General features: G+C 50.1%; 1 protein-coding gene across 1 annotated transcript in view; it reads right to left on the bottom strand.

Moving 5' to 3' along the window:
* Window positions 1-1,787: 1,787 nt before the first annotated feature.
* Window positions 1,788-26,287, bottom strand: part of OC90 (otoconin 90) — a 29,358-nt gene continuing 4,858 nt past the window's right edge. The window contains exons 2-13 of the mRNA XM_007940579.1: window positions 25,046-25,102; window positions 23,836-24,010; window positions 16,483-16,595; window positions 13,875-14,003; window positions 13,667-13,708; window positions 11,891-11,938; window positions 11,434-11,481; window positions 10,190-10,243; window positions 6,664-6,780; window positions 5,491-5,662; window positions 4,187-4,293; window positions 1,788-2,083 (exon numbers count right to left, since the gene is read on the bottom strand). Of these exons, the coding sequence (XP_007938770.1) occupies window positions 1,788-2,083; window positions 4,187-4,293; window positions 5,491-5,662; window positions 6,664-6,780; window positions 10,190-10,243; window positions 11,434-11,481; window positions 11,891-11,938; window positions 13,667-13,708; window positions 13,875-14,003; window positions 16,483-16,595; window positions 23,836-24,010; window positions 25,046-25,102 (1,358 nt within the window). The remainder of the gene's footprint in view (window positions 2,084-4,186; window positions 4,294-5,490; window positions 5,663-6,663; window positions 6,781-10,189; window positions 10,244-11,433; window positions 11,482-11,890; window positions 11,939-13,666; window positions 13,709-13,874; window positions 14,004-16,482; window positions 16,596-23,835; window positions 24,011-25,045; window positions 25,103-26,287) is intronic.

Below are 26,287 nucleotides of genomic sequence, written 5' to 3'. Positions count from 1 at the left end.
TCCTTCCTGTGTAACACCGGCATAGGAAGTGCTGCCCTCGGAGAGCGGTCGGGAACGAATGAGCCACGTAGAAGAGTGGCGCAGAGTGAGCTCTCAGTAAAGGTTTGTCAGTAACCCTGGGGTTCGCCATCCCTGATGTTAGGGACCTGGGCAGCACTCGGCTCTGCGGTCTCGGCCTCGTCCCCACTTTGGGGCCTGTTTCCTGACACACACAGTGAATGGGCTAGGCTGCCCCTCATGCTTGCTTTCCAGCTCATGCTGTGGTGCTGTTACCTGCTCTTTCCTCTGATAGATCGGTGATCTCAGGTACCAAGTGCGAATGGATGAAAAGCTGGGCCAAGGTCAACATCAAGCACTGCCGCATTGGCTTACAGAGGCCTGAAGACTGTCCGTGAATCTTCAGGTGACGGTTCATATGTACAGATGTCGAGCCAGGGGAAAGGCCTGGGTCTGAGCAGTATGGCGGTCATCAACAGGTCATGGAAAGAAGGGAAGTGTGCCTAGGACTGGGCCCTAAGGTACAGCAACATGTCGAGGGACATGAAATAAGGAGAAATAAGCAAAGGAGACTGAGGAAGAGTGGCCAGCAAGGTAGGAGGGGACCCCGTAGGGTGTCATCGCAGACATGGGCAAGGGGACAGAGGAAGGAGTGGTGGCCTTCGGGATGACGCCGAGATCAAGATAAGAGATGGGGAGACGTGCTTAGGAAGTGGACATCACTGGCAACCTTGATGGGCCCTTTCTGTTGAGGATGGGGTTTATCAGATTGAAAGGGTGGCAGTGGGAGTGAGCAGTATTTCTAAAAGTTCGTCAGAAGATGAATAAGGATACAGGTTAGTGCCTGGAGCAGAAAGAGTCGGCAGGCAGAGGTATCTGCACCCCCTAAGCTTCCAGCCTTCGGTTCTGTTGTACGTAGGGTCACTATGAGTCAGGGCCGACTCGACAGCACCAAACAACCATTCAGCTAAGGAGCCCTGATGGTGCAGTGGTAAGCACTTAACTGTTAACCTAGAGGTTACTAGTTCAAACCCACCCAGCTGCTCTGCAGAAGAAAAACCTGGTGATCTGCTCCCCTACAGATTACAGCCTCTGGGGCAGTTCTCTGTTACGTGGGGCCACCGTGAGTCCAAATGGGCTTGACAGCACCCAATGACAACCACCTTTCAGCCACCAGATAAAGCCTGTTTCAAGTCAAGTCCCGTCCCCGGGACAGGGTGATGAAGGATTGGTGCTGGTGGTGGCCGTGGCAGGTGATCCTTTCTCACCCTTGGGCTGAGTGGCAAGTGTATCCTTAAGGTGTGTACTGGAAGAGCCGTTCCCTCAGTCCTTGGAACAAGGCATGTGTCTTTGATGGTGAATTGGTGACCTGTAGTGATCTTCCAAAGTAGAAGAAACAGCAGCTTTCAGTGATTAAGAAGTTGAGATATTTTTCCACCGTTCCTTCTGTCACCTCACTTCTGCAATCTATTCATGTGTCATTATCTACAATTAAACATTTCTTTAAAAAAAAAAAATCCACACAGAGTTGATGGGCTATTTATTGCATTTCCATGGTGCACCACAGGGGGTAGGGAGCTGGCCATCGTCCACCTGCTCAGAATGGATGTGTGAACGGTGCTGCAGGTGGGTCACACTGCATATGGGCAAGGGTCTTGCTACCTCTGTTCCCTCTGAGCCTCCACTAAGGCAGCTGTCATTGTCCCACTGGACAGAGGAGAATGAAACCAAAGAGGTTAAGGGAGAGGAGGAGCTCAACTACCCGGGTGCTTGCCATCTGCTACAGAAAGCTAACTCCCACGGAGTGGCCTGGTGGCCAGGGGACCAAGTGACTTCCACAAGGATCTTCTGGTTCTCAGGGCCTCCGTGAAGGGCGTGCCTTCCTCACTGCTCTCCTCGGAGCTGGAGCCCAGGGAAGTGGCTGAAGGTCCTCCATGTGTGCTGTCCTCACACGGGACCTGGTGGCCCTGGCACTCCTGGGGGCTTGGTGACTTGAGGCTTTGATTAAAGAAGGCAGAGGCCATGCACTCAGCAGCTGTCTGGTCACAGGCACACAGAAACTTCTCACAGAGGCTCTGCCCCCCACCTGAGCAGACAAGGACACAGTAGCAGGCATGAGACAGGGTAGGATAGCAGGAAAGATGTCCTTGACCAGCCTGGCAGCCCCTCTGGCCCTTCCACACTCACCACGGGGCCTTGGCATCTCAAATACACTGACAGCTCTGCTGAGAATATTCTCAGCTTCCTCATTAACTCAAGACTTGGGTGGCCATCTCTTCCAGAAAGCCTTTCCTGAGCCCCAAGGCTAAATTTTGTCTTTCCTGTGGGCTCCCCTAGAACCCCACGTTACGGTTCTTACAATCATGGTGGGTTCTGGGGTGATCACACTGTACAGTAATCATCTGTCTAGGTCTCCACCTTGTCATCTAGCTGGATGGAGAACCTTGATGACAGAGACTCTGTCTCTAACATGTAACTCAATCCTTGACAGATGTTTCCCTAGTTAGTACTCAGGAAATTCTGGTTGAACTCTCTCGTTCCTTCTCAGGATCAGTTTCCCCACTCATCTGATGGAAGTAATAATATCAGGAGCTCCGGTAGCATAGTGCCTAAGACACTTGACTGCTAACCAGAAGGCTGGCGGTTCAAACGCACCAACCACTCCTCGGAAGGAAGGTTGGGCAATCCTACTTCTGTAGTGATACTGCCTCGGAAACCCAAGGAGGGGTCACTATGAGTCGGGACCGACTCGATGGCAAATAACAACAACAACAACATTATGAGAATACTGGAGAAAATGCAGGATGACTGTTTAAATTTGAATTTCAGATAAGTAATAAGAGTTAGAGTTAAATATGTTCCAAATAGTGCATGGGGGCATACTTAAACTGTAATTCTATTTGTTGTTTTTCTGAAATTCAGCTTCAGCTGGCATTATGTATTTTCATTTGCCTAAGGCATTTGATAGGAACTCTGGTAGCGTAGTCCCTAAGGCACTTGGCTGCTAACCAGAAGGCTGGCGGTTCAAACTCACCAGTCACTCCTCAGTAGGAAGGTTGAGCCATCTACTTCCGTAGTGACACTGCCTCAGAAACCCAAGGAGGGGTCGCTATGAGTCGGATCCAACTCGACAGCACATAACAAAGGCATTTGACTGCTTATGAGAAGGCTGGTGGTTCAAACCCACCAGCCACTCCTTGGAAGGCAGACTGGGCAGTCTACTTCCACAGAGATACCACCTCGGAAACCCAAGGAGGGGTCACTTTGAGTCTGAATCGACTTGACAGTAGTGAGTTTAATAGTTTTGGTTTGGAAACGTGGCAACTCTACCCCGTTTTCTTTAATGGTTAAGTGGTGTGGGCGTAGGAATGGGGCTGTTTGTGTGACTCGCGTGAAATAATGTGTGTGAAGGTGCTTAGGCTAGAGAAGCTGTCTGCTGATATCTTCCTCATTTGTATTTTTCATTTGAAATGCGGCTGAAGCTCTAGTGGTGTAGTGGTTAAGGCATTGGGCTGCTAACCAAAAGTTTGGTGGTTCAAACCCACCAGCTGCTCTGCTAGAAGAAAGATAAGGCACTCTGCTTCCGTAAAGATTTACAGCCTTGAAAACCCAGTGAGGGTCTCTATGAGTTGGAATCCACTTGATGGTAGTGGGTTTTGAAGCCTTACTTAGTGTGTTGTATTTTTTTTTTCCTTCTGCTCCTACCTTGAAGGGTCCATCAACCAGATGTTTCCCTCACCACACACCACGCAGAGCCCGCCTCAACCCAGACACACTCAGTGGCCTACAGCAGCCATAAGAGGAGAAGGCAAGAGGCAGGTGGAAGAGCAAGGTGGACGGCTGCTGGGCCCTGTTGCCCCCCAGCAAGCCCTTCCTGCAGCCTTGACGTATCACACAACCAGACCAGGTGCCCAGGCACCCTTGTTCCCTGGTAGCCACAGCCTGACACGTGCGGCTTGCTGTGCTCAACCACTCACACAGGGGCTGAGCTGAGCACTTAACCATTTGCGTCACCCAGGGGTTCCTCTTGAGTGGGACACATGCACTAATACTGCCTCGAGTGTGAAGGGGATGGGATGACATTATAAGCAAGAGTGCTTGGGGACGGGCCACGTAAGCACGAGCTGCTCTCCCAAGGCTGACCGGCCGGGAGGAATGGGACTGCTCACTGGGGGATGACAGCACTTACACTCGGGTGTATGATCCACGCACACCACCCGTGACCGAGGAGGCCTCTCAGGCAGACAACCCAGCCTCTTCACCTGTTCCAGGCAGCAGTGATGGGACCGACAGCACCTAAGACCAAGGACGCCCTTTACTGCCCGGAGCTGCCAGCTCCCCAGGAGCCCCCACAGTGCCTGCTTCTCCCCGACGCCCTCCAGTGGTGACAGAAGCCGGCATCTCCTTTCCAGTGCACATCGCACTCACTGACTCATAGACACGTGCAGGGCATTGCCTGTGGCTGTCAGGGTTGTGCACTGCAAAAAGATGCACATCTCACTGGCATCAGTCACACCATAGGGTTGTTGCCTTCAAAGCTAGGAGATTTGCATACTTATTACAATTTCTCACTGGACTGTTCCTCAGATCCATCTCTAGGTGGAGATCCCCCGGCTTCCTCTGTTGTCCCTGCAGCAGCTACTATGTTGGCTGGTATTTTTCTGTTGACCTGTCCATTCTGGTTCACTACATGAGCCCCTAATGACTGTGAGTGTATTTGTTTTACTCTGTTTTGTTTCATCTCAGTCATTTTTGTGGCCCTACCACCTAGCATAGTGCATGGCACAAAGCACACAGGAAACAGTGTGAACAGATGAGTGAATTCATGAGATCAGGGGCAATTCTTTGGAGAATGGGAGACATAGTATTGAGCAGTTACTCTTGGTCACCATGGAGCTACTTCACTGGGCCTCCTGCAGGGCAGTCCAACTAGAGACCCCAATTCACTGTGTTGCCCATTGCAAAATAGACAATTTGCCACCATCTACAGTGTCTGCTCAACGGCACACAACAAGAACAACAACACAGTGTCTGCAGATCAGCACTCTTGAAGGTTGTGGTTAAAACTACTGTAGTGCCTAAGGCATCTGACTGCTAACCAGAAGGCCGGCGGTTCAAACCCACCAGCCACTCCTTGGAAGGAAGACTGGGTGATATACTTCCATAGTGATACTGCCTCAGAAACCCAAGGAGGGGTCGTTATGAGTCAGATCCAACTTGATGGCACATAACAACAACAGAGTCAAACATCAAAAGCTTTGGCCACCATCTGCCTCTACCCTTCTTAGCTGAATGCCCTCTCCCAAGTCAGCCTCTGAGCCTCAGCTGCTCATCAGAAAAATAGGCACAGTGAGGCCACCAGGCCCCCCAGGATGGGGCGATGCACCCAACAAGCCCATTGTGAAGGGATGTGACATGCAGAGGCGGGTTGGCACCTCCTGATGTGGGCAGCATCAGCACCCTCGCCTGCCCCTCCACCCACCGTGCCTGTACCTGTCCAGGGCATCCCTTGGGTCGCCTCGTCCCTCTTGCCCACAGTAGCAGCCATAAGATTCAAACTCCTCTGGGCACCGGGACGTCAGGCAAAAGAGCATCTCTCCAAGCTGTAGCATCCCCTGCGTGTGGTGCCCGCTGTCCAGGTGCAGGAAGGTGAACCTGTCACAGGCTGAGGAGAAACCGTGATTGACAGGAAGCAAGGACGTGGCCCCCAGCTTCCTCAGGAGGGGATAGTGCTGTGGATGGCATGGCCGTATGGGGAAACCCGTGTCCTGTGCCTCGTATCTGTTGGTGAAAAGCTTCTTTGGCAAGCCCTTTCTCCCTGGGCTTCTAGGCCTTGGCCCAGACACCATGTTAAATCCCCTAAGGAGTGGGGACTTGGCCAGAAACAGTGTTCCTCAGGCCTTCCCATGCACGCACACACACACACACACACTCACAGATACACCGCCAGGCCCTCCCCCCACACATTTAACTGTGAGTAGAACACTGTCTTCCTGCCCCAGGCCCTGGCGGGCAGCATCCTCAGGGAGGCCTGGCTGTCCTCTTAGGCTTCCTGGCCCAGTTGGGAGGGTTGACTTGAGAGCAGATATTGTCTGTGGTTTTATTTCTCCTCCTCTGCCTGCAACTGAGGTAAGTCAGGCTGAAACCTACAGTCCAAACCCCATCATCTTAGAGCCAGCAGGAAAGTACTGAGAAGTGAGAGGCATTGGTACGGGTCCTGGCTGAGCCATCTTCCCGAACCCTGCCTCCTCTGTAGCGCTGCAGTGGACGTGGAAGGCTGGCTCAGAATTTACAAGGCCTTCCACTGTTTCCCACCTGGCTCTGCTCCCTTGTGGGTGCAGGCCCTTTTCTCAAGACCAGAGGGAGGGGAGGCAGTAAACCGTGGTGTGGACGATGCGCAGTGTTTCTCCTCCTGGTGAGTCAGAGTAGTGACAACACCAGGTCGGAGGACACTGGGTCCTTCCCCAGGCTCAGCCTCACCTAGCTGAGCAGCTGCAGGCAAGCCACTCCCCTCTGAGCCTCCACATGCGCATCCAATAAGAGAGATGCTAGCTCATAGCCACACCAGAAGGAGGAGGTCACAATGCCATACCTGGCGTAAAGGGCTTCATTAATGACCTACCCAAGGGATGCCAAGGCCAGGAGCGGGCAGACCCTCCTGCTCACCTTGTCCCATTGTCTCCTCAGGACCACTGTTGAGGGATGACACAGCCAATCCCAAAGGCTGAACGCCAGCAGGGCCAACAGTGACACCTTTATCTGTGGCAGCCATCTCTGCAGACCCTGAAAATGCACAACTTTCGGTCCATATTCAGAAAGGGGCTCAAGCACAGGGTTGCTGATGGACAAACGGTCAGTGGCAGATGGGGAACCGCAGACTTGAGGAAAGTGTTCCCCAACCTGGAGTTTGCAGCATCAAGACCAGCTCTCAAGCATGAATTCTACAAGGGAGTTTTCTGATAACCTAAAGCAGGAGCTGTTCTAGACCATCGGATAACCTCATGGATGGGAACCATCACAGCCTCTCAGGGCTGTGTTTGTGTTCCATTTAGTGTCAGACACCTGCCAACTGAAGGCCATTGGCATCATGGTGGTGACAACAAGTGGTGAGGTGAAAGGAATGGGCAATAAAGTCAACCCGTGGAACACGATGATGAAGGCAAGCCAGACTCCTGCTGGAACCCCTTCACTTCCTTTCTCATCATACTCAGGTTCAAGTGCAAGGTCTTTCCCGTGGCCTGCTAGGCTGCATGTGGTCTGGCCCTGCCTCCCTTCCGACTTCATCTCGTCTTCTCCCAGCACTTCCTCGGTAGCTTTCCACTTCCCCTTCTAACTGGAGGCAGTGAAATATCCAGCCTGCTCTGGCCCAGGCAAGAAAACACCTGTTGCCTCAGCCTGCCAACCTGCCGGCCCTGAGTGCTGGCTAAGGCCCGGGCGTCTCCAAGCCCCTGAACTGCCTGCTGTCTTTCCCCAGCCCCGCCATGCTGCCTTGCCTCATCCATCTGCTCTTCTGCCTGCTCGTGGTTAATGTCCTAGTTCCTGGGACTAAAGCCCTGCTGTCCCCTCCGTCTCCTAGGTCACCCTGCCCAGTTCTCAATCCTGCAAATAGAATCCGTTTCTTTCTGCCACGCTCCCAGCTGCCGGAAACTCACCAAGTCTGGGTAGCTGAGGACAAAGAACATTTTTAGAGCAAAAGAAATTGGAGTTTCCGTTTTAGCTCAGACACATACCAGCTGCTATAGATGGTCCCACCTGGGGCAGGTCATATGGCCCCTCTAAATCCCAGATCCCCCATTTGTAAAATGTTATGAAAGTACCTCTCTTGGGGTTTGGAATAATCTTTCTAGCCAAGAAGCAGCAGTCAATAGTAGCCACTAGGATTGCTCTGGAATTAAAAAAAACACCTGCTTGAGAGTTAGAGACCCTCCAGGTGAAAGCTTCTGGATGATGAAGATTCCAGAACCCTGTCTGCCCCCTGCTGGGACTGACACTCTTGCTGGAAGCCCTCACCCCTAAGGAAAAACCTTCTAGATTATTGGTGCTAATTGGACTTGTGCGCCCTTTGAGGTCTCTGGGTGGTGCAGTTTGCTCTCGGCTAATGGTTGGCTAACGGCCCTTCAAACCCCATCCAGCAGCACTGTGGGAAAAAAGCATGACAATTGGCTTCCATAAAAGATTATAGCCAAGAAAACCCTATGGGGGACTTCTGTAACACACGGGGCACCATGAGTCGGAATCAACTGGAATGCAATGGATCTGTTTTTGTTTAGTTTTATTTTTTACTCCCTTTAGATGAGGGCCCATTGATTTCCCTGCCTGGGCAGCCTCCTCATTAGAAAATTTTCCTTTGGCTGGATTCCCTTTCACCTCCCACCCCATTAAGGACACAGGGCATTTCTGGGCAAAGGCTTCCCATCTCAGTAGCCTCTCCTCTGGCACTGATCCCACTCCTAAGTCATTTGTGTTGTTGTTGTTGTTGTTTGCCGTCGAGTCGGCCCCGACTCATAGCGACCCCTCCTTGGGTTTCCGAGGCAGTATCACTACGGAAGTAGGATTGCCCAACCTTCCTTCTGAGGAGTGGCTGGTGGGTTTGAACCGCCAGCCTTCTGGTGAGCAGTCAAGTGCCTTAGGCACTATGCTACCAGAGCTCCTTCCTAAGTCATTTAGGATCTGGAAATTCTGTCCAGGTCTGGCCAAAGGCCCCACAGTGAGGGGCTAGCTAGCCTGGCCGAGACCCAAAGGACCACTTGCTATTTTCATCAAAAGAGAGAAGGAAAAAAGAGATGCCCTTTTTTGCCCATCAAAATGACCACAGGCTTTTTGTTTGCCTGTTTTTAAGTAATAGTATTGGAAGGAGCCCTGGTGGTACAGTTAGGCACTCATGTGCTAACTGAAAGGTCAGTGATTTGACCTCACTAGAGCCTCCATAAAGTCTGGTAGCATAGTGCCTAAGGCACTTGACTGCTAACCAGAAGTCTGGCGGTTCAAATCCAGCCACTCGTCGGAAGGAAGGTTGAGCAATCTACTTCCGTAGTGATACTGCCTCAGCAACCCAAGGAGGGGTCGCTGAGTCAGGTCCGACTCGACGGCACACAACAACAACAACAGAGGCTCCATACAACCTGGCAACCTGTTCCCATGGAGAGCACAGACTAGGAAACCCATGGAAAAGTTGTACTCTCTCCTGGACGGTCGCTATGAGTCAGAACCAACTCGATGGCACCCAACACCTGGTGAGGCTGCGGGGACAAGCCCATAAGGGGAAATCAGTTCAGTTTTTCTCCAGGGCAATTTGGCAACATATCAAGAGCCCTACAATGATTCTATCTTTTATCCAGTAATTCAGCTTTTAGGCATCTATCTTAAAAAATTAATCAGAAGTGGATAGGCATAAAGAAAGTTCTTATCTATTATTTATATTGACAATGTTCAAAGTAATTAGTTAAATAAATTATGTGGTCTCATATAAGGAATTATTAAACCGCCCCTAAACATCATGCTACAGAAAAAGGTTTCATGGGGTGGGAGCATCATCATGTCTTACTAAGTGACACAAGGTGGACTGTATACCCAGAGCCACCACGTGATCTCAAGTCCTGTTCCTTTAGGTCCCCAGAGGCGCTGGGGGAGAAGGACTATGAGGAAGTGTCTTTACATGTCGATCACGTTTGTCTTTAAATTGTGGGATTACAGATGACAGGAAGCCAAACTTAGTTTTCAGGATTTTTTCTAAATGTATCTCTTTACCAGATATGCTTCTATTTCTTCCTGATAATGGGTCTGTCTTTTGATTTCATGTATCCTCCTCTTTTTCAAATAATTAGCTTCATGGGTTTCTTTCACTTTTGAATTTAGCTTCTTTTCCCCAACTCTCCTTTGGAACACAGGAGCTCTTGTATCTATGTGATCATATATCTGTATAGTTAACCAGTCACCACCAAGAGGATTCCAGTGCAGGGAGCCCCTCCGAGTTTTAGAGTGGGACTGTGCCCCGTAGGGCCTTCAGGGGCTGCTTTCTCAGAAGGAAACCACCAGGCATGTCTTCCCACCCACCTCTGCTCTGGGTGGACTCGGACTTCCAGCCTTACGGTTAGCAGTTGACCATGTTAACTGTTTGCACCACGCTGAGACTCCCATCAATGGATGGCAGCAACAATGGACAGAAAGGCAGGAGAAGCCACAGGGCACTTACCTGGAACAGATGTGGCCCTAGCAGCTTCAGTGACTTCCAGATCCCGGCCGGGCTCTGCCCCCGAAAGAGGAGAAGAGGGTGAGCAGCCAATCCCGGCCCCTCCCACCTTGATTGCCCCTGGCAGCTCCCACTGGGGGCCCCTGCCCCCCCCCCCACCCTTGTTGCTTTCCAAGGAAAGCTAGTGATAAGTGGGGCATGGCTGAGCCAAAGCAAGCCCCAGGCACAGGCTTGCCGCCCAAATGCAGCTTCAATTGCCGGGCTGGAAGCAGAGTTCGCTGAATTTTAGGAAATTCAGCGTCTCCAGATCTTTGGGCTGAAAAGGGGAGGGGGCGTGCAGAAATGAAAAGAAACTCCTGTTTCTGCAGCAGAGGAGAATGCAGGGTGTCTAGTTACTTGCTCTGTGATTCCAGACACCTCAGTGTCTGTCTGGAGAATGAGTGTTGTGTTGTCGTTGGGCTGGTATGGTGGTTGTGTAGTTTAGCAGCTATAGTGGTTAAGACACTTGCCTGCTAACCAGACGGCTGGCGGTTCAAACCCACCAGCCACTCCTCGGAAGGAAGGTTGGGCAATCCTACTTCCGTAGTGATACTGCCTCGGAAACCCAAGGAGGGGTCGCTATGAGTCGGGTCCGGCTGGACGGCACATAACAACAACAACAATATATATGGAGTCCCCGGTTGGTGTGAATGGTTAGCACCTGGGCTGCTAACTGAGAGGCTGGAGGTCGGAGCGCACCCAGAGGCACTCAGGAGAGAGGCCTGGTGAGAGCTGCTTCTGAAAAGCAGCCACTGAGCTTGGTGGAGCCCAGTCCTACTCTGACACACACAGCGTGACCACGGGTCGGAGTTGGTCCCACAGCATCGGGTTTGCTTTGTTATCTGTGCTGATTGATATGGGATGCGTGGTGCTTAATGACAAGCACACTTAGTGGTTAATTCTTCGGAGGAGGTCTTCCCTTGGCTTGTCTAGGTAAAAGAGTGCTCTCCAGAAGTCACTATGGTGAGGGAAAGAAAACAAGTGTGATAGCTGCAAGTGTGGGGTGAAAGACCCATCAACAACTTGCTGGCAGTGGGGCCCAGAACTCTGAATTTCCCTGATCCTCAGTTTCCTGTGTTTTCTGTAAAATGATAGCATTTAAGCCGGGCTCTGTCAAAAAGTGGTCACCAGAAACCACACGCAAGTATTTAGGTGGCATCTGTCCACTGGCTTCCGTGCCATCCTCTTCCGGGATCCCATCTGCTCACTTGTCCTTGGGTGAGTGGTCAGTCTGTCCCCTCTGGCCTCTGCAGCCACTGTGGGAACAAATCGCTCAGCTCAGTACCCCGGCCAAGCAGGGAGCATTTAAAATGCAACAGGCTTGGGAGTCTACAGGCTGAAGAGAGAAGAGGCCATGACAACACGGGCACAGCGGGGCTCACTTGGTTGGAAAAGAAAGGAGCCCTGAGCACAGTGGTTAGGCACTTGGCTGCTAACCAAAAGGTTGGTAGTTCAAACCCATCAGCTACTCTGCAGAAGAAAGATGAAGCCGTCTGCTTCCGTGAAGATTATAGCTTTGGAAAACCTATGGGGCACTTCTACTCTGTCCCATGGGTTGCTATGAGTTGGAATCAACTCTACAGCATCTAAGGACAATTCCAATGACTAGCGGGTGACCCAATCATGAGACGATGTCTGGGCTACCCGCCAACCTTTTCTGCTCACCTTCTCCTGAGAGAGCTGTCAGGCTGTCTGTGGGCTTCTCAGGAACCTCTGGAAAAAGAGAGCCCCAGCAGCAATGAGTGATGCATGTGAGTGTCAAAGCCAAGTGCAGGGGCTTCTGGGAGAACAGTCTGGGAGTGATGGTCAGTGAGGAAGGGGACCGTGAGAAAAGCTGCCAGAAAAGAGCAGCTCCTCCTATCCCAGGATGCCCCTGCCTCTCCTCCATGGGGAGCTCAGCAAGGGCCCTACTCAGGAGGGACCCACAGCAGTGCTGGCTGCTGGTGGAGAAGGTGGACACCATTGGACACAAGCTGAAGGACCCGAAAAGGCTGCCAACCCCAAAGGTCTGTGCCCATGGGGTATGGTGAGCAACTCGGAAAAGCCCTCTGCTCATAAAGAGGCAGGACGACAAAGGGAAAAGAACACTGGAGTCGGAAGAGACACAGATACTCATGTGCACATGCACACATGTGCACACACTCATGCACACATGCTGCATCCCATGCATGTGCACACACTCTCACACAAACATGCCACACAGCACATACACACAGGCACAAACACACACACACAAAGACATCTATACACGTGTGCACACACATATGCATGTGTACACACATGAACATGGTACCCATGCACATGTGGACATGTTTGTACACACATGCACATGTGAACACACACGAATATGCACATGTACAAGTGTGCAAGCCATACACACATATACACCTGTGTACAGACACATGCACATGTGTACATACACATGCACACGTGCACAAACTCCTCCTGCACCCATGTACACACACACACACTTCCACGTCAGCTTCCTCTAACAAACACTGCAGGACTCATTCTGGAAGAGACCTCAGCCCCAAGAAAGGGAGATGGGCTGCCTAGTTGTGCCTCCAACATCCCATTGCCAGATGTCACAGGTGTTGAGACTGTTTGTGGGAACATTGGTGATCAGAGTCAGACACATAAGCTTCACCCCACTTTTTTGTGTGACACCCGACTTACAGGTACAGACCTCACTTCTTAGACCAGGGGACAATTATGAAGAGCAGACCCTGTGCTGCAAAGAGACATGTGGACAACAGCCTCCTATTCCCAGACCCTTCATCTCTCTGTCAGACCCAGGCTGCCCCTTTTCTTCAGACTCTGGAGGGCATGTAGGGAAGGGTGGAGGGGGAAGGCAACAGGCCTGCTCTTGGGAGGCCCCCACTGCCCAGAGCACTTCCTGGTTGGAAGGTGCAGGGCTCCTTGGGAGCACCAGGCCCTGTCCTGGTCATACTGCAGCAGGGCACACCAGGCCTGTGACTATAGGAGAGATACAGAGAGGAAGAAATTGGGGTTTGCACCCTATCTCAGGTCCCAGGGTGGTAAGACAGTCTGCACTTGGCTGGTAACTGAAAAGTTGGCTGTTCAAACCCACCCACCAATAGTGCAGAAGGTCCAGGCCTGGCGGTCAGCTTCCAAAATGATTACAGCCAACCCTACACTGAAGCCAATGGACTCTCTCAACAAATAAATGCCTGCTATCTGACTCAGTTCAAGCCCATCCATGTAGCAAGGGCCAGGGTTTGCACTGGGGCCGTGAGAGTGTGCGTGTTTAAGTTGGGGCTATCAGAAGTAACCATATCTCCTGGCAGGGGCAAGTGGGACATCTCTGGTTGCTCCCATGCCCAGTGAGGCTGGCTGGGTGGAGGAGGTGTATCCATTTCCCATATCATCAGTCTGGCCTCCTGTGGCCAAGTAAGAGCCAGCTTCCCCAGGGGGCCTTACCTACGGGCAGGAGGGTTGTCAGCTCTTTCCTGCTGGTTATCTCTGGAAAACAAACACACTGGAAAAGTCTGCTTGGGTGGTGGGTCTGGGAGCAGGTCACGGGGTGCTGGGCTTAGCATCTGAAGTTACTTATTTATGGCTGGCCCTATACCAGCTCCCGCCCCTGCTCATCAACTCCACCACTGATGCAGGGCCCCATTCTTCCTACCTGGAGTCTGAGCCAGACAGAATGACGTATCGAGGTGGTTCAGAGAAAAGTTGATGCTGGAATGAGCCAAGCACTCTACGGCAGCTTTGTCACAGGTGCACAGGAGGTGCTCACAAGGATCCCGAGACTCTACACAGAGCAAGAGTAGAGCAGGTGGGCGAGGTGCTCTGAATTGCAGATCTGCCCCACCACAAGCTCCCTCCTCCTCCGCCTCCCCCATCTCATTAATGTCAATGCCATCTTTTCGATTGCTCAGGCCCTCGGGAGTCATATCCATGCCCTTCCTCTCACACTCACACCCAATCCATCCGTTAGTCCTACTGGTGTCACTTTCAAGATGTTTAAAGTCGGACCACATCTTCCCATCTGCACTCTACACCATTGACCAAGCCACCATCATCTCTGCCTGGTTATGTAAATGGTTTACAAACTAGTTCCCCTGGCTTCCCCCTTGCTGCCCACTCCATTCCCGTTGTAGTCAGAATGATCCTTTGCAAACACAAACCATGTCTTTTGTTGTCAATGTCCAAAATGCTCCAATGACTTCCCAACTCAAAGTAGAAGCCTTGGTCTTACTGTAGCCTAGAAAACGTCACATGATCTGTTCCCCAACACCCCCTTTTCCTTCTCAAGCCTCACCCCTTTCCAGCTCCCTCATCACCCCACTTCCATCACTCTGGGCCCCTTATTTCTCACACACACCAGGCACCCTTGAGCCTCAGGACCTGTCCACCCGCTGGTTCCTCAGTCTCTATTGCTCTTTTCCCAGGTGTCCACACGGATCCCTTACTGCCTGTTTACATCTTTGCTCAACTGTCATCTTCTCAGGAGGCTTCCTGATCTTCCTGTTTAGATAGGAGCTCCCACCCCAGCCGTCCCTCTGCCTTTGCCTGATTTATTTCCCTCCACAGCTGATGTCACATACAACATCACTGTACAGTCATGTGAAAATCCCAGGTCAAGAGACTCCACAACTGGGTAGAGGTTTGTTGAATGAGTGAAGGAATGAATAAATCATGCTTCTGTGTTAACTGGGTACCTTCCCTAAGGGTTTACGTCCAATGCTTCTCCTCAGTCCTTCCCTGGTGTTCATACTCCAACCTGTCTATGTTACATGGACTTCAGGGTCAGTTTAACCTGGATTCAGACTCTGCCAGTTAGCAGCTGTGTGACTTAGGGCTAGTGACTTAGTTTCTCTAGACTTTCCTCTCCTTGTCTGCAAATGTGAATTATGGCTCCCATTGAATAGGGCTGTGTAATAGGCTGTGTAAAAACTGAATTTTATCCACCCCCCCAAAAAAAGTACGTGCTAAAACCCTAACCCCTGTTCTTGTAAATATGGCCCTGTTTGGAGATAGGATTGTCTTGTGCTATGCTAATACACTCACGACAGAGAAGGTGGGTCTTAAACCTAATGTCAGTTATGAAAAGAACAAGATAGACATAAAGACACCCACATGGGGAGGACAGACCTGACGTGAGGGTCATCTACAAGAGAAAGAATGCCAGTGAGCTGAGGAGTCCCCGGAATGACTGACAAAGCAGGAATGGACACAGCGAGACCCTGATTTGGACGTCTACCCTCCAGAATGTGAGAAAATAAATTTCTCTTCTCTAAAGCCACTTGTTGGTGGCATTTTGTTATAAGAGCCCTAAGTAACTATGAGGAGCTCTGGTGGTGCAGTGCCTAAGGCATCTGACTGCTAACCAGAAGGCTGGTGGTTCAAACCCACCAGCCACTCCTCGGAAGGAAGGTTGGGCAATCTACTTCCATAGTGATACTGCCTTGGAAACCCAAGGAGGGGTCGCTAAGGAGTCAGGGCTGACTTGACGGCACAGAACAACAACAACAGGGTAACTATGACTAGCTGGTAGGAAGGTCAGGGGTGATGTGCATAAAGTCTCCAGCAAGTAACAAGCCCTCAGTAAAAGACAATGATCATATAGCACCCCCAACACCCATGATCCTTCTCCCCTATGGCCCTCAGCTCATTCTACGTCTTCAGCCAGGAATGCCCAGAGACATGATGTAAATCTTCCAGGGCCACACAGCTAGTGATGGCAAGCTGAGCCATCAACCTGAGTGTGTTTGATTCTCAATAAATAACAGCAACAACCCCTATGTGTCCATTACTATCTCCCCATCCATCTTTGAGTTATTGGCATACGCTGGTCACCATGTTAGCTGTTTTATAAGCGTTAGTAAGTTCAGTTCTCTTAGGAAATCTCTGCAGCAGGCTTGCTCCTGCCCATTTTGAGATTGGGAGAGGTAAATCATTCCCCCAATGTCACACAAGACACAAATAGCGAATACCTGTCCTTCCTATATTCTCACAGTCGCTGTAAGTGTCGAATTGCTAATCAAATAATCTACTGATCAACTGTTGTTTCATTCAGCCAACGTTCACGATGCATCTACTCCCTATAACGCATGAGCATGAATGCCACAAATGGAGCCCTGTGGAGCGCCAACTATTGACGATGACGTCGCCACTGGAGGTGATGACCATTGGCAACGCTAACCCTGGAGCCCTCAGTCTGGTCCAGCCTGGGGTCCCTGAGCTGACACTCCTCAGCCCAGACCTCTGGGCCTCCCGCAGGTGCTTACCACATGTGATACTCCTGCTGATGCAGTTGACATCTGTGGACAGCTTGGTAGGGACTTGGAGGCAGTCCATCTCCGCAGCCTCCTCGTGGCACTTGCGGTGCTGGAAGCAGCAGCTGGGCAGGGCAGGGCAGGGCAGGGTTAGGGTGTGGGTCAGGGTTAGGAGAAAGGCAGGCAGTGCACGGTCACCCTGCGGTGCAGTCTGGGAGGCTCCTGGCTGTGGTCTGTTTCAAACATTCAGTGCCCAGGCAGGTGGGTGCATGCGCACACATGCACACACAGGTACACACTCATGCACACTCTGTCATCTGCTGTTTTACATGGTTGCAGCATCGACAGGGAACTGCCAGAAATTCAAGCTGGGTTTAGAAAAGGACATGGAATGAGGGGTATCATTGCTGATGTCAGATGGATCTTGGCTGAAAGTAGAGAACACTAGAAAGATATTTACCTCCATTTTATTGACTATGCAAAGGCATTTGACTGTGTGGATCATAACAAATTATGGATAACACTGCAAAGAATGGGAATTCCAGAACACTTCATTGTGCCCATGAGGAAACTGTGCATAGAAAGAGGCAGTCGTTTTAACAGAACAAGGAGACACTGCATGATTTAAAATCAGGAAAGGTATCAGGGCTGTATCCTTTCATCATACTTATTCAATCTGTATGCTGAGTAAATAAGCTGCAAACCTGGCCGATATTAAGAAGAATGTGCCATCAGATTGGAGGAAGAACGTGACATCTACAATATGCAGATGATGCAAACTTGCTTGCTAAAAGTGAAGAGGACTTGAAGCACTTCCCGAAGATGGTCAGTATGGATTACACTTCAACATAAAGGAAATAAAAATCCTCACAATGAGACCAATAAGCAACATTATGATAAATGGAGAAAAGATTGAATTTTTCAAGGATTTCATTCTACTTGGATCCACAATTAACACCCATGGAAGCAGCAGTCAAAAACAAAATGACACACACACACACAAATCAAATGACATATTGCATTGGACAAATCTGCTGTAAAAACCTCTTTAAAGTGTTAAAAAGCAAAGATGTCTCATTGAAGACTAAGATGTACCCAACCCATGGTATTTTTAGTTGCCTCATATGCATGCAAAAGCTGGACAATGGATAAGAAAACTGAAGAAGAATGGATGTCTTTGAATTATGGTGTTGGAGAACATCGATTCTACTATGGACTGGTAGAAGAATGAACAAATCTGTATGGAAAGAAGTACGTGGCTAAATGCTCCTTAGAAGGGGGATGGCAAGTCTGTCTCATGTACTTTGGACATGTTAGCGGGAAGGATAGGTCCCTGGAGAAGGTTATCATGCTTCCTAGAGTAGAGGGAAAAAGAAGAAGCACCACAATGAGATGGGCTGACTCAGAGGCAGCAACGTAGCAATGGTTGTGAGGGGAGCACAGGACCAGGTGGTGTGTTTTGTCTTGTACTTAGAGTCACTCTGAGTTGGAACCTACTTAATGGCACCTCAGAACAACAAGAACATTTTACATGCTTTACATCCACACGGGTGACACAACGGTTAAGTGCTCACCTCCTAACTGAAAGGCTAGTGGTTCAAACCCACCTGCTGCTCTACAGGAGAAAGACTGGCAATCTACTCCCATGAAGATTGCAGCCTAGGAAACCCTATGGGACAGTTCTACTCTGTCCTATGGAGTCACTATGCCTTGGAATCGACTCTACATCATACAACAGCCAGACTACTGATTTGTATCCTGGTTCCACTCATTATCAGTGGCTGAGCCTTACCTGACCTTGGACTTACTTGTCCTCAAAATAGCTTTATGAGGCAATTGGCATTGCCATCCACCACCAAGAAAGCTGAGTCTCAAGGCTTAGAGCTCATAAGAGGACTTTGTGCCAGGGACTGGTCTAAGCTGTTTAGCTGTGTGAACACACTGGATGTTCATCACCATTCTACGAGTGAGGTGAGGCTATCCTTCTTTTATAGATGAGGAAGCTGAGGTGTGGAGGTTGAGCAACCTGTCCAGGGCCTGCACAGGTATTTGGAGGCTGAGCTGGGCTGGACGCCAGGCATCCAGGCTCAGGGCCCAGCTTCCAGCATGACTGCCTTCCTTGCGGTAAGTGACTGAGTGGGCCGGAAGCCAGGGGTCCCTGCCTCCACAGCCTGTGCTGTTCTCCTGCCCTGAAAGCATCAACATGGCTTTGTAGTTGTGTCCTGATGATCATCCCCTGAGATAGTGTGCTCCTTCCTGGATGCTGGTGCCATCATCCGGGCACAGGAGACTGAGAGTAGGGGAGGCTGGTAACAGCCCCTGGTGCCCTGCTAAAGCTCAGATTCATGGGCAGAGGTCCTGCCCCATGGTCCTGGAGGAAAGGGGGTCAGAGCGTGCTGGAGATGAGGAGACTCGGGCATGGAGACAATGGAGGGCCCTGATACTGAGCCTGGGGCGCTGAAGGTGGGGCCTGGCCTGAGGACAAGGCAGGAGCCCAGGAAATTCTCAGGGGACACAGATCAGAGCCGGACCTGACTCAGGCTAGCCAAGGAGCAACTGAACTCAGCTTCTTCTCCCTCCTCAGCAGTCATGATGATAGTTCTTATTGTTATAGCAGCTGACGGGTGTTGAGTGCTTACCGTGGGTCAGTCTCTGCTCTAAGTGCTATGCAAGTATGAACTCACTTAGCTCTCACATGGGTCCTCTGCCCACTACCAGCATTTCTATATGTGGACATGGAGGCCCAGAAGGCTCTGTAACTTGCTCATGGTCAAGGTCGGTCCAAGAGCAAGGCTGACCTTGAATGTGGGCAGTCAGGTGGCACCAGTAGTGTAGTCAGGTAGGCAGTGGAGACAAATATAAAGGAGAAAAAAAATTCAGGCAGAAACCTTGAATAAGCACCACTTCACTTATAAGAAAGGATCTCTGGTGGCATAGTGCCTAAGGCATTTGACTGCTAACCAGAAGGCTGGTAGTTCAAAACCACCAGCCACTCCACAGAAGGAGGGTCGGGCAATCTACTTCCATAGAGATACCTCTTTGGAAACCTAAAGGGGGTCACTCTGAGTCAGAATCAACTCAATGGCAGTGATTTTGGTTTTGGTTTTACTTAGAAGGGGTGCAGGGGCAGTGGTGGCTTGGTGGTAGAATTCCCACCTTCCATGAGGGAGACCAGGGTTTGATTCCCGGCCAGGGCATGTGCAGCCACCACCCATCCACCAGTGGAGACTCACGTGTTGCTATGATGCCTGGTATGGGTGGAACTGTGTCCCACAAAACTATTGTTGTGAATTCTAACCTCTATGCCTGTGGTTATAATCCCATCTGGGAATGGGTTATCTTTGTTAATGAATAGGGTTAGTGCATGGTGTTTCTTGGATCAATCTCTTTGGAGATATGAAAGAGATTAAACAAGCAAGCGAGTGAAAGAGATGAGGTAAGACAAATGCCAAGACACATGGAGAACTGTAAGGAATCAGGAAGCAGAAGTTGAAGAAACAAGGACGTATCTCCAGAACAGACAGACAAAGCCTTCCCCTAGAGCTGGCGCTTTTACTTATAAGCGCTCAGATGTCTAGCCTTCTGAACTGTGAGATAACACATTTCTGCTGCTTACAGCCACCACCTGTGGTGTTTCAGTTATAGCAGCACTAGAGACCAAAGACAATGCTGAACAGGTTCCAACAGAGCTTCTAGCTAAAGTGGACCAGGAGGAAAGGCCTGGTGATCTCCTTCCCAGACTCCCCGTGGATCCCAACGGCCCAACCTGCAGTTGGTCACGGGGATGGTGCAGGGCCAGCAAGGTTCTGCTCTGCAGTGTGTGGGGTCCCAGGGGTTGGGGTGACTCAATGGCAGGTAGCAATGTCAACTTACAAGGATTGTTTGGCTTCAAGAAAACATCAACAGGCATACCCCGTCTTATTGAGCTTCAGTTTATTGCATATCACAGATACTATCTGTGGTTTTTTTTTTTTTTCCACAAATTGAATGTTTGTGGCAACCCTGCACCCACCTAGTCTTTTGGTGCCATTTTTCCCACTGTTTCTGCTCATTTTGTGTCTCTGTGTCACATTTTGATGATTTTCATGCTATTTCAAACTTTCTCATCATGCTATTGCCCACTTAATAGAATACAGTCTAATGTGTTGTTGTTGTTGTTATGTGCCATCGAGTCAAACCCGACTCAGAGTGACCCCTCCTTGGGTTTCCGAGGCAGTATCACTATGGAAGTAGGATTGCCCAACCTTCCTTCTGAGGAGTGGCTGGTGGGTTTGAACCGCCAGCTGTCTGGTTAGCAGGCAAGTGTCTTAGCCACTATGCTACCAGAGGTACAGGCTAATGTAGACGTACCTTTTATATGCACTGGGAAACCAGAAAATCTGTGCAACTCCCTTTATCACAATATTCGCTTTATTGTGGTGGTCTGGAACCGAACCCACAAAATGTTGTGGTCTGCCTATACATAAACCCTGCCACTCTGTAGGCACTCAAGAAATGGGAGATTTTGGTTTGGACTCCGGTATGCAAGTTCAAATGACCTGTCCTCTAGGAGTCTGGAAATCCTGTCCCGTCAATGGAACCGTGTAAAGTTCTGAAGCCGGGTACGACCTACCCACCCGTCAGATTATTGATGGTTGGCCTTCCGTCATCCTTTTTGAATTGGGGATAATGATGAATTACTGCTTCATTTCTTTGACTTCTGGGTTTACAGGGTGTTTTAATGATTAAAGGGAGTGGGGAGGGAGGACCTGGCAGGGAAACACATTCCCAGAAATGGCCCTGACACCATGCTCTGTGGCCTCTGGATGCCGGCGAGTCTGCTCATGTCTGCATGCTCATGGCCCTGAGGTGGGAAACTGACCCCTCACTTGGAGGGCTACAGTGGGCAGATTTGTTTTTCAATTCCAAAGCCTTTGTTCCTCGCCAGCCAAGGGCATATCTCTTTTTAATTAATTAATTTCGCATCCCTGAAAAGCAGGTGCAGGGCAATGGACCGCCCACTCAATCAGTTCATTCACTGAGCTCCTGCCAGGTGTCAGGAATGCTGGCTGGGGCTGGGAAAACAAAGAAGGACTACAGTATGGACTCTCTTTGAGGGACATGGAGTCCAGCAAGGTGGCAGATGCTGCGAACACTCAGTCCCCAACATGGAAGGTAGGGGCGAGGGAAAGTGTTTGGGGAACACAGAGAGGGTTTGCCCAGGTGCCTAGGAGTCCAGCCTGTAAAGAAGGTGTCCTGGCAGAGAAAGGCCAGCGTGGCTGATGAGCTGTCGGTATGTTACACAGGGATGCCTTCCCTCCCTGCGTGAGTCTGTGTAGGCAAGAGCACACCCTCCATCCTGTGGCCTTGGGCACAGGCTAATAGTAGCCCATCACCCATCTGTCAGTGTGTCATACTGTGATGGCCTGCGTGTTGCTGTGGTGCTAGAGGCTATGCTGCTAGTGATTCAAATCCCAGCAAGGCCACCATGGTGGACGGGCTTCAGGAGAGCTTGCTGGCTCAGACTCGGGGGAAAGACCTGAGGATTGGCTTCCCAGAATCAGCCAACGCAAACTACAGCTCACAACAGAATCCATCTATCTGATGCAGTGCTGGAAAATGGGATCTCTGGCAAGCGAAGGTCTTTTACACACAAGGTCACTGGGAGTCAGAGTGACTCCATGGCAACTAACCACATAACACCAGTGGGTGGGGCCATTGTTCATGGAGTAGACTTGAGACCTGGAAGCCATCGCCTGCTTCCATTTACCTGCTGCTGCCACTGTTCCTACTACAGCTACATGACTACCACTACTGCAGCCCTACGCCTGCTGCCCCTGTTCCTACTACGGCTACGTGACTACACTACCACAGCCCTACACCTGCTGCCGCTGTTCCTACTGCCACTACTACTGTTCCTGTTACAGCTGCTCCCCAACCCCACTACCATTACTGCTGCTCTGACTGCGGCTGCTGTAACTACCCTACCTGCCTCGGCTGCCCATGCTGTTCCAGCCCCTCTACGGTTCCTCCTGCTGCTACCCTCATTTTTATCTTTATGCGACAGCCCGACTGCCACTGCTAATGCTGCTGCTGCTGTCGGTACTGTTACTTCACTGTTCCTACTGCCACCAATTACTAATCCTCCTGAGAATTTAATAAGCCAGGCAGAGATTCAATCACTTGAACTTGAAATTGGTCATTTAATCCTAAATAACAACTCCATGAGGTTGTTATTATTACCTCCATTCCATAGATGATGACACCAGAAGACAAGAAGTTAAGAATTTCCTCTAAGAATGAAGAGTAAAAGAAAGTAGGGAATTGGAATTGCTGGGTTGTAGGAAATGGGCCTTACCATTTAAACAGATACCATCCCATCTCCCTGGGAGCTCTTGTGGCACAGTGCCTAAGGCACTTGACTGCTAACCAGGAGGCTAGTGGTTCAAACCCACCAGCCACTCTTGGAAGGAAGATTGGGCAATCTACTTCCGTAGTGATACTGCCTCAGAAACCCAAGGAGGGGTCACTATAAGTCAAATCAACTTGACAGCAGTGAGTTTTGAGTTTAGTTTACCACATTTCCCTAGTTGGTGGATGTCCCAACTGACCCTTCTGTTCCCAGTCCTATTCACTGTACCCTAGCCAACACTTGATGGATGATTAGCTCTTCTGTTTGACTGTCAATCTGCAGGCTCTTGGGTGTCAATCTGTATTCCCCTTGTTTGCAGGAAGGTCACACATCCTACAGGGCACTGTGCTTTTCTGCATTTCTCTGTATTCCCCACCAGACCTTTACCTCCTTGAAGCAAAGAGAGTGCTCTGTTTATCTTGGGACAATGTTCAAACACGATTGGTATTTGGTGTGTGTCTGTTGAACATTGAATAAAAACCTATACAGTTTCTTCACCCTGGCGGCTATTCAGGCTATTCATTCAGGACCACTCTGAAGAAAACTTAATTCCCAAACTTCATTATGCTTAGGAATCACCTAGGGATCTTGTTAAAAATTCAGACCTCCAGGTTCTCCTTAAAGGTGTTCTGAGCCAAGGGGCCTGGGAGGGGTTGCAGGAATCAGCATTTTAACAAGCATCCAGCTGGTTCTGAGACGAGTGGATCTAAACTAAGAAACACTGAAGTGGAGCTTTGCATCTCAGAGGGCACATTGGATCTTGATAACTCCTGAGAAGTTATCAAGATCACACATCACACTTCCATTTGAAGGATGAGGAAACCAGTCCAGTCACCCAGTGGTGAGTTATTAGTATGAAGACACGCCCTGAGCCCCCAGGCAGAGCATTTGCTATGTCCACACTCTGCCCAAGGCATCTCCCTGGCCTCCCGTGGGCTTCCCTTTGCTCTTGCTCACCTGTTGATCTTGCTCACCTGTCAGCTTCGTCCACAGGTGGCCCCTCCATCTCAAACCGACAGGTGCAGCCATAGTCTTCTAAGTCACGGGGGCAAAGGCCAGCCACACACTTCATACCGTTCACAAACTGGAGCAGAACAGGGAAGTTGGTAAAGACGGCCTGCAGCCAGGTGAAGTGCGAGCCCAGGCAATCTGCAGAAGTGGGAGAGAGCAGAGGCTGACGGGCCTGGGAACCAGCCCCCAGGAGGGAACGCTGGCCCTGGACTGCCTGCACCTGGATTGACAAGGTTGCCTAGCTCATAAGGCTTGACATACTCTTTGCCATTAACCCAAGTGCCTACTGTATACTCAGAACCACTGTGGACCATTGAAGGAAGCAGGCTGACAGGCCATGGTCCCTGTTGGTTACCAGCTAAGAGCCATTTCATCCATTCTTCCTTACTGACAAAACGGAAAACTACTCAGGCAAGCCTTCTTCCCAGATCCCTGGAGATGTTTCACGATAGTTCTTAGCTTCTCATGGTAAGTCCATCAGACCTGGCTCACAAAGTTTAAGGGGAGTCTCTTAGGCACTTCTGGGAAAGATATCTTTCCTCAAAAAGGAAGAGAGTTATGTAAGAGAGAGATCCTTTTTTGTCTGTATTTTTCTTCTTCCTAGGGAGCTCTGGTGGTGTAATGCCTAAGGCATTTGACTGCTAACCAGAAGGCTGGTGGTTCAAACCCACCAGCCACTCCTCGAAAGGAAGATTGGCCAATCTACTTCCATAGTGATACCACCTTGGAAACCCAAGGAGGGGTCGCTATGAGTCAGATCTGACTCAACGGCAGTGAATTTTTTTTTTTTTTGGAGTTTTTTCTTCTTCCTTAAATGTGGGTGAGGATTTGCTGGCTGGAACTTCAGCAGCCAGTTTATAACCATGAGGCCCAGGCCAAAAGCTGATCATACAACATGCTCGGGGAAGTGGCGAGGAAAATAGCATGAGGCCTCTGCTCTCTGATACCCGTGTTAGGCCACTGCACCAATCCAGGTGCCTTCTGACACAAACAATTGTGTTTATTTTTTAAGTCACTGTTACTTGGCTGAATATATCCTAAGTGCTGCAGTCTGGAGAGTCTATAGTCCAGAGACTGTAAGTCTGTGTAGAAGAAGAGGCCCAGACATGATATCTGAGCCCTTACTGTGTGCCAGGTGCTTGGTGGATAAAAGCCATTTCAGATTTAACTTACCAAAGATTTCAGCCACATCTTCCACATTTTTAAACACCCCACTGAAGAATGTGGTATCTGAGTAGAAGACAGAATGGATTAGTGAGTTTTATTTCCCTTCCTGCTAGCCCTGCTCACCCCTTGGGTAAAGTGTAAGTGAAACCCTTTCTCTTTCTCTAAGGGAAAATTGTACCATGCTTCCTCTGTTTCCCTGGAAACCTGACAAGGGTGAAATATAAACTGTTACTAGGCAACATTGCTCAACGGTAAAAATGACCCCTGGTTGGCAAGGTGTATCTAGACTGAGAGGAACTATGGGTGTACTGTAGATAGACTTTCAAGTGACAGGTTGTCACTTTGGGTCTCCCTGAGGGGGACATCTCTTGTAGCTGGCCTATCTCCTTGAGCATCCTGAAGCTGTGACTCCAGATACCGACACCTATGGAGAACGAAGCTCCTAGGCTGGTGATGCCCCTGGGCATGTGTTTCTTGGCCTTCGCCCTTCTAAGTGCCAAGTGTGACCCAAATTAAATGTCTGGTTGAAGAAGACTCCCTGTTGGGCATTGCACTTCCCATAGGGGTTAAGCCTTTTGGGGAGAGGTTACTTTGTCCTGGGGTCTGGGTGGAACTCACTCAGCTCACATAAGCTCACTGAGAAATCATTTGGTTGACTCAACTCACCTCTCTGCTGAGGATGCTACACCCCTTGGTTCAGGGCCGACATCAGCAGCTAGTGCACAGCCCATTGTATTCTTTAGGGACACCACACAAGACCCACCTGACAGCCCTTTAAACCTCAGCAGAGGGAAACTTTCCTCCTGAAGGAGCATGTGCGGTTCTTCTTCCTTACAGGCAGAGTGTCACAGTACAACCCTATCCCTTTCTGCCCTGGCTGCCAGGGAGCGCAAAGCTCCATTTGATGCTAAGATACAGTTCCGCTGTCAACACTCATTCTAGCATGTTTACTTCATTTTCCTGATTTCCTCCTTTGCCTAATCTTTGCCTTTTTATGGGCGCTTTCAGCACTTTGTCATAAAAGAGTGACCAATGGTAGAATCTCAGGCCTCATGAGAGTCTCTCAGGGGAGAAGACTTTGAGTCCCACTCAAATCACTTTACTTAGAAATGCCACCGCAGTAAAAGTACACTCAGAAGGGGTCTTTTTCTCTGCCAGTATCCTTGACAGCCTTCTGCCTGGCTAGGTGGCCTGAGAAAGTGGAAAGGATGCTTACTGATATTTGCTGAGAGTTCTGGAGGCAGCTCC

Source organism: Orycteropus afer, unplaced genomic scaffold (genome assembly GCF_000298275.1).
Source record: "Orycteropus afer afer isolate SDZICR_OR568_19922 unplaced genomic scaffold, OryAfe1.0 scaffold00069, whole genome shotgun sequence".
NCBI lineage: Eukaryota > Metazoa > Chordata > Mammalia > Tubulidentata > Orycteropodidae > Orycteropus > Orycteropus afer.
The sequence above is the reverse complement of the archived record's forward strand: the minus strand, read 5'-3'. Positions and strand labels throughout refer to the sequence as shown.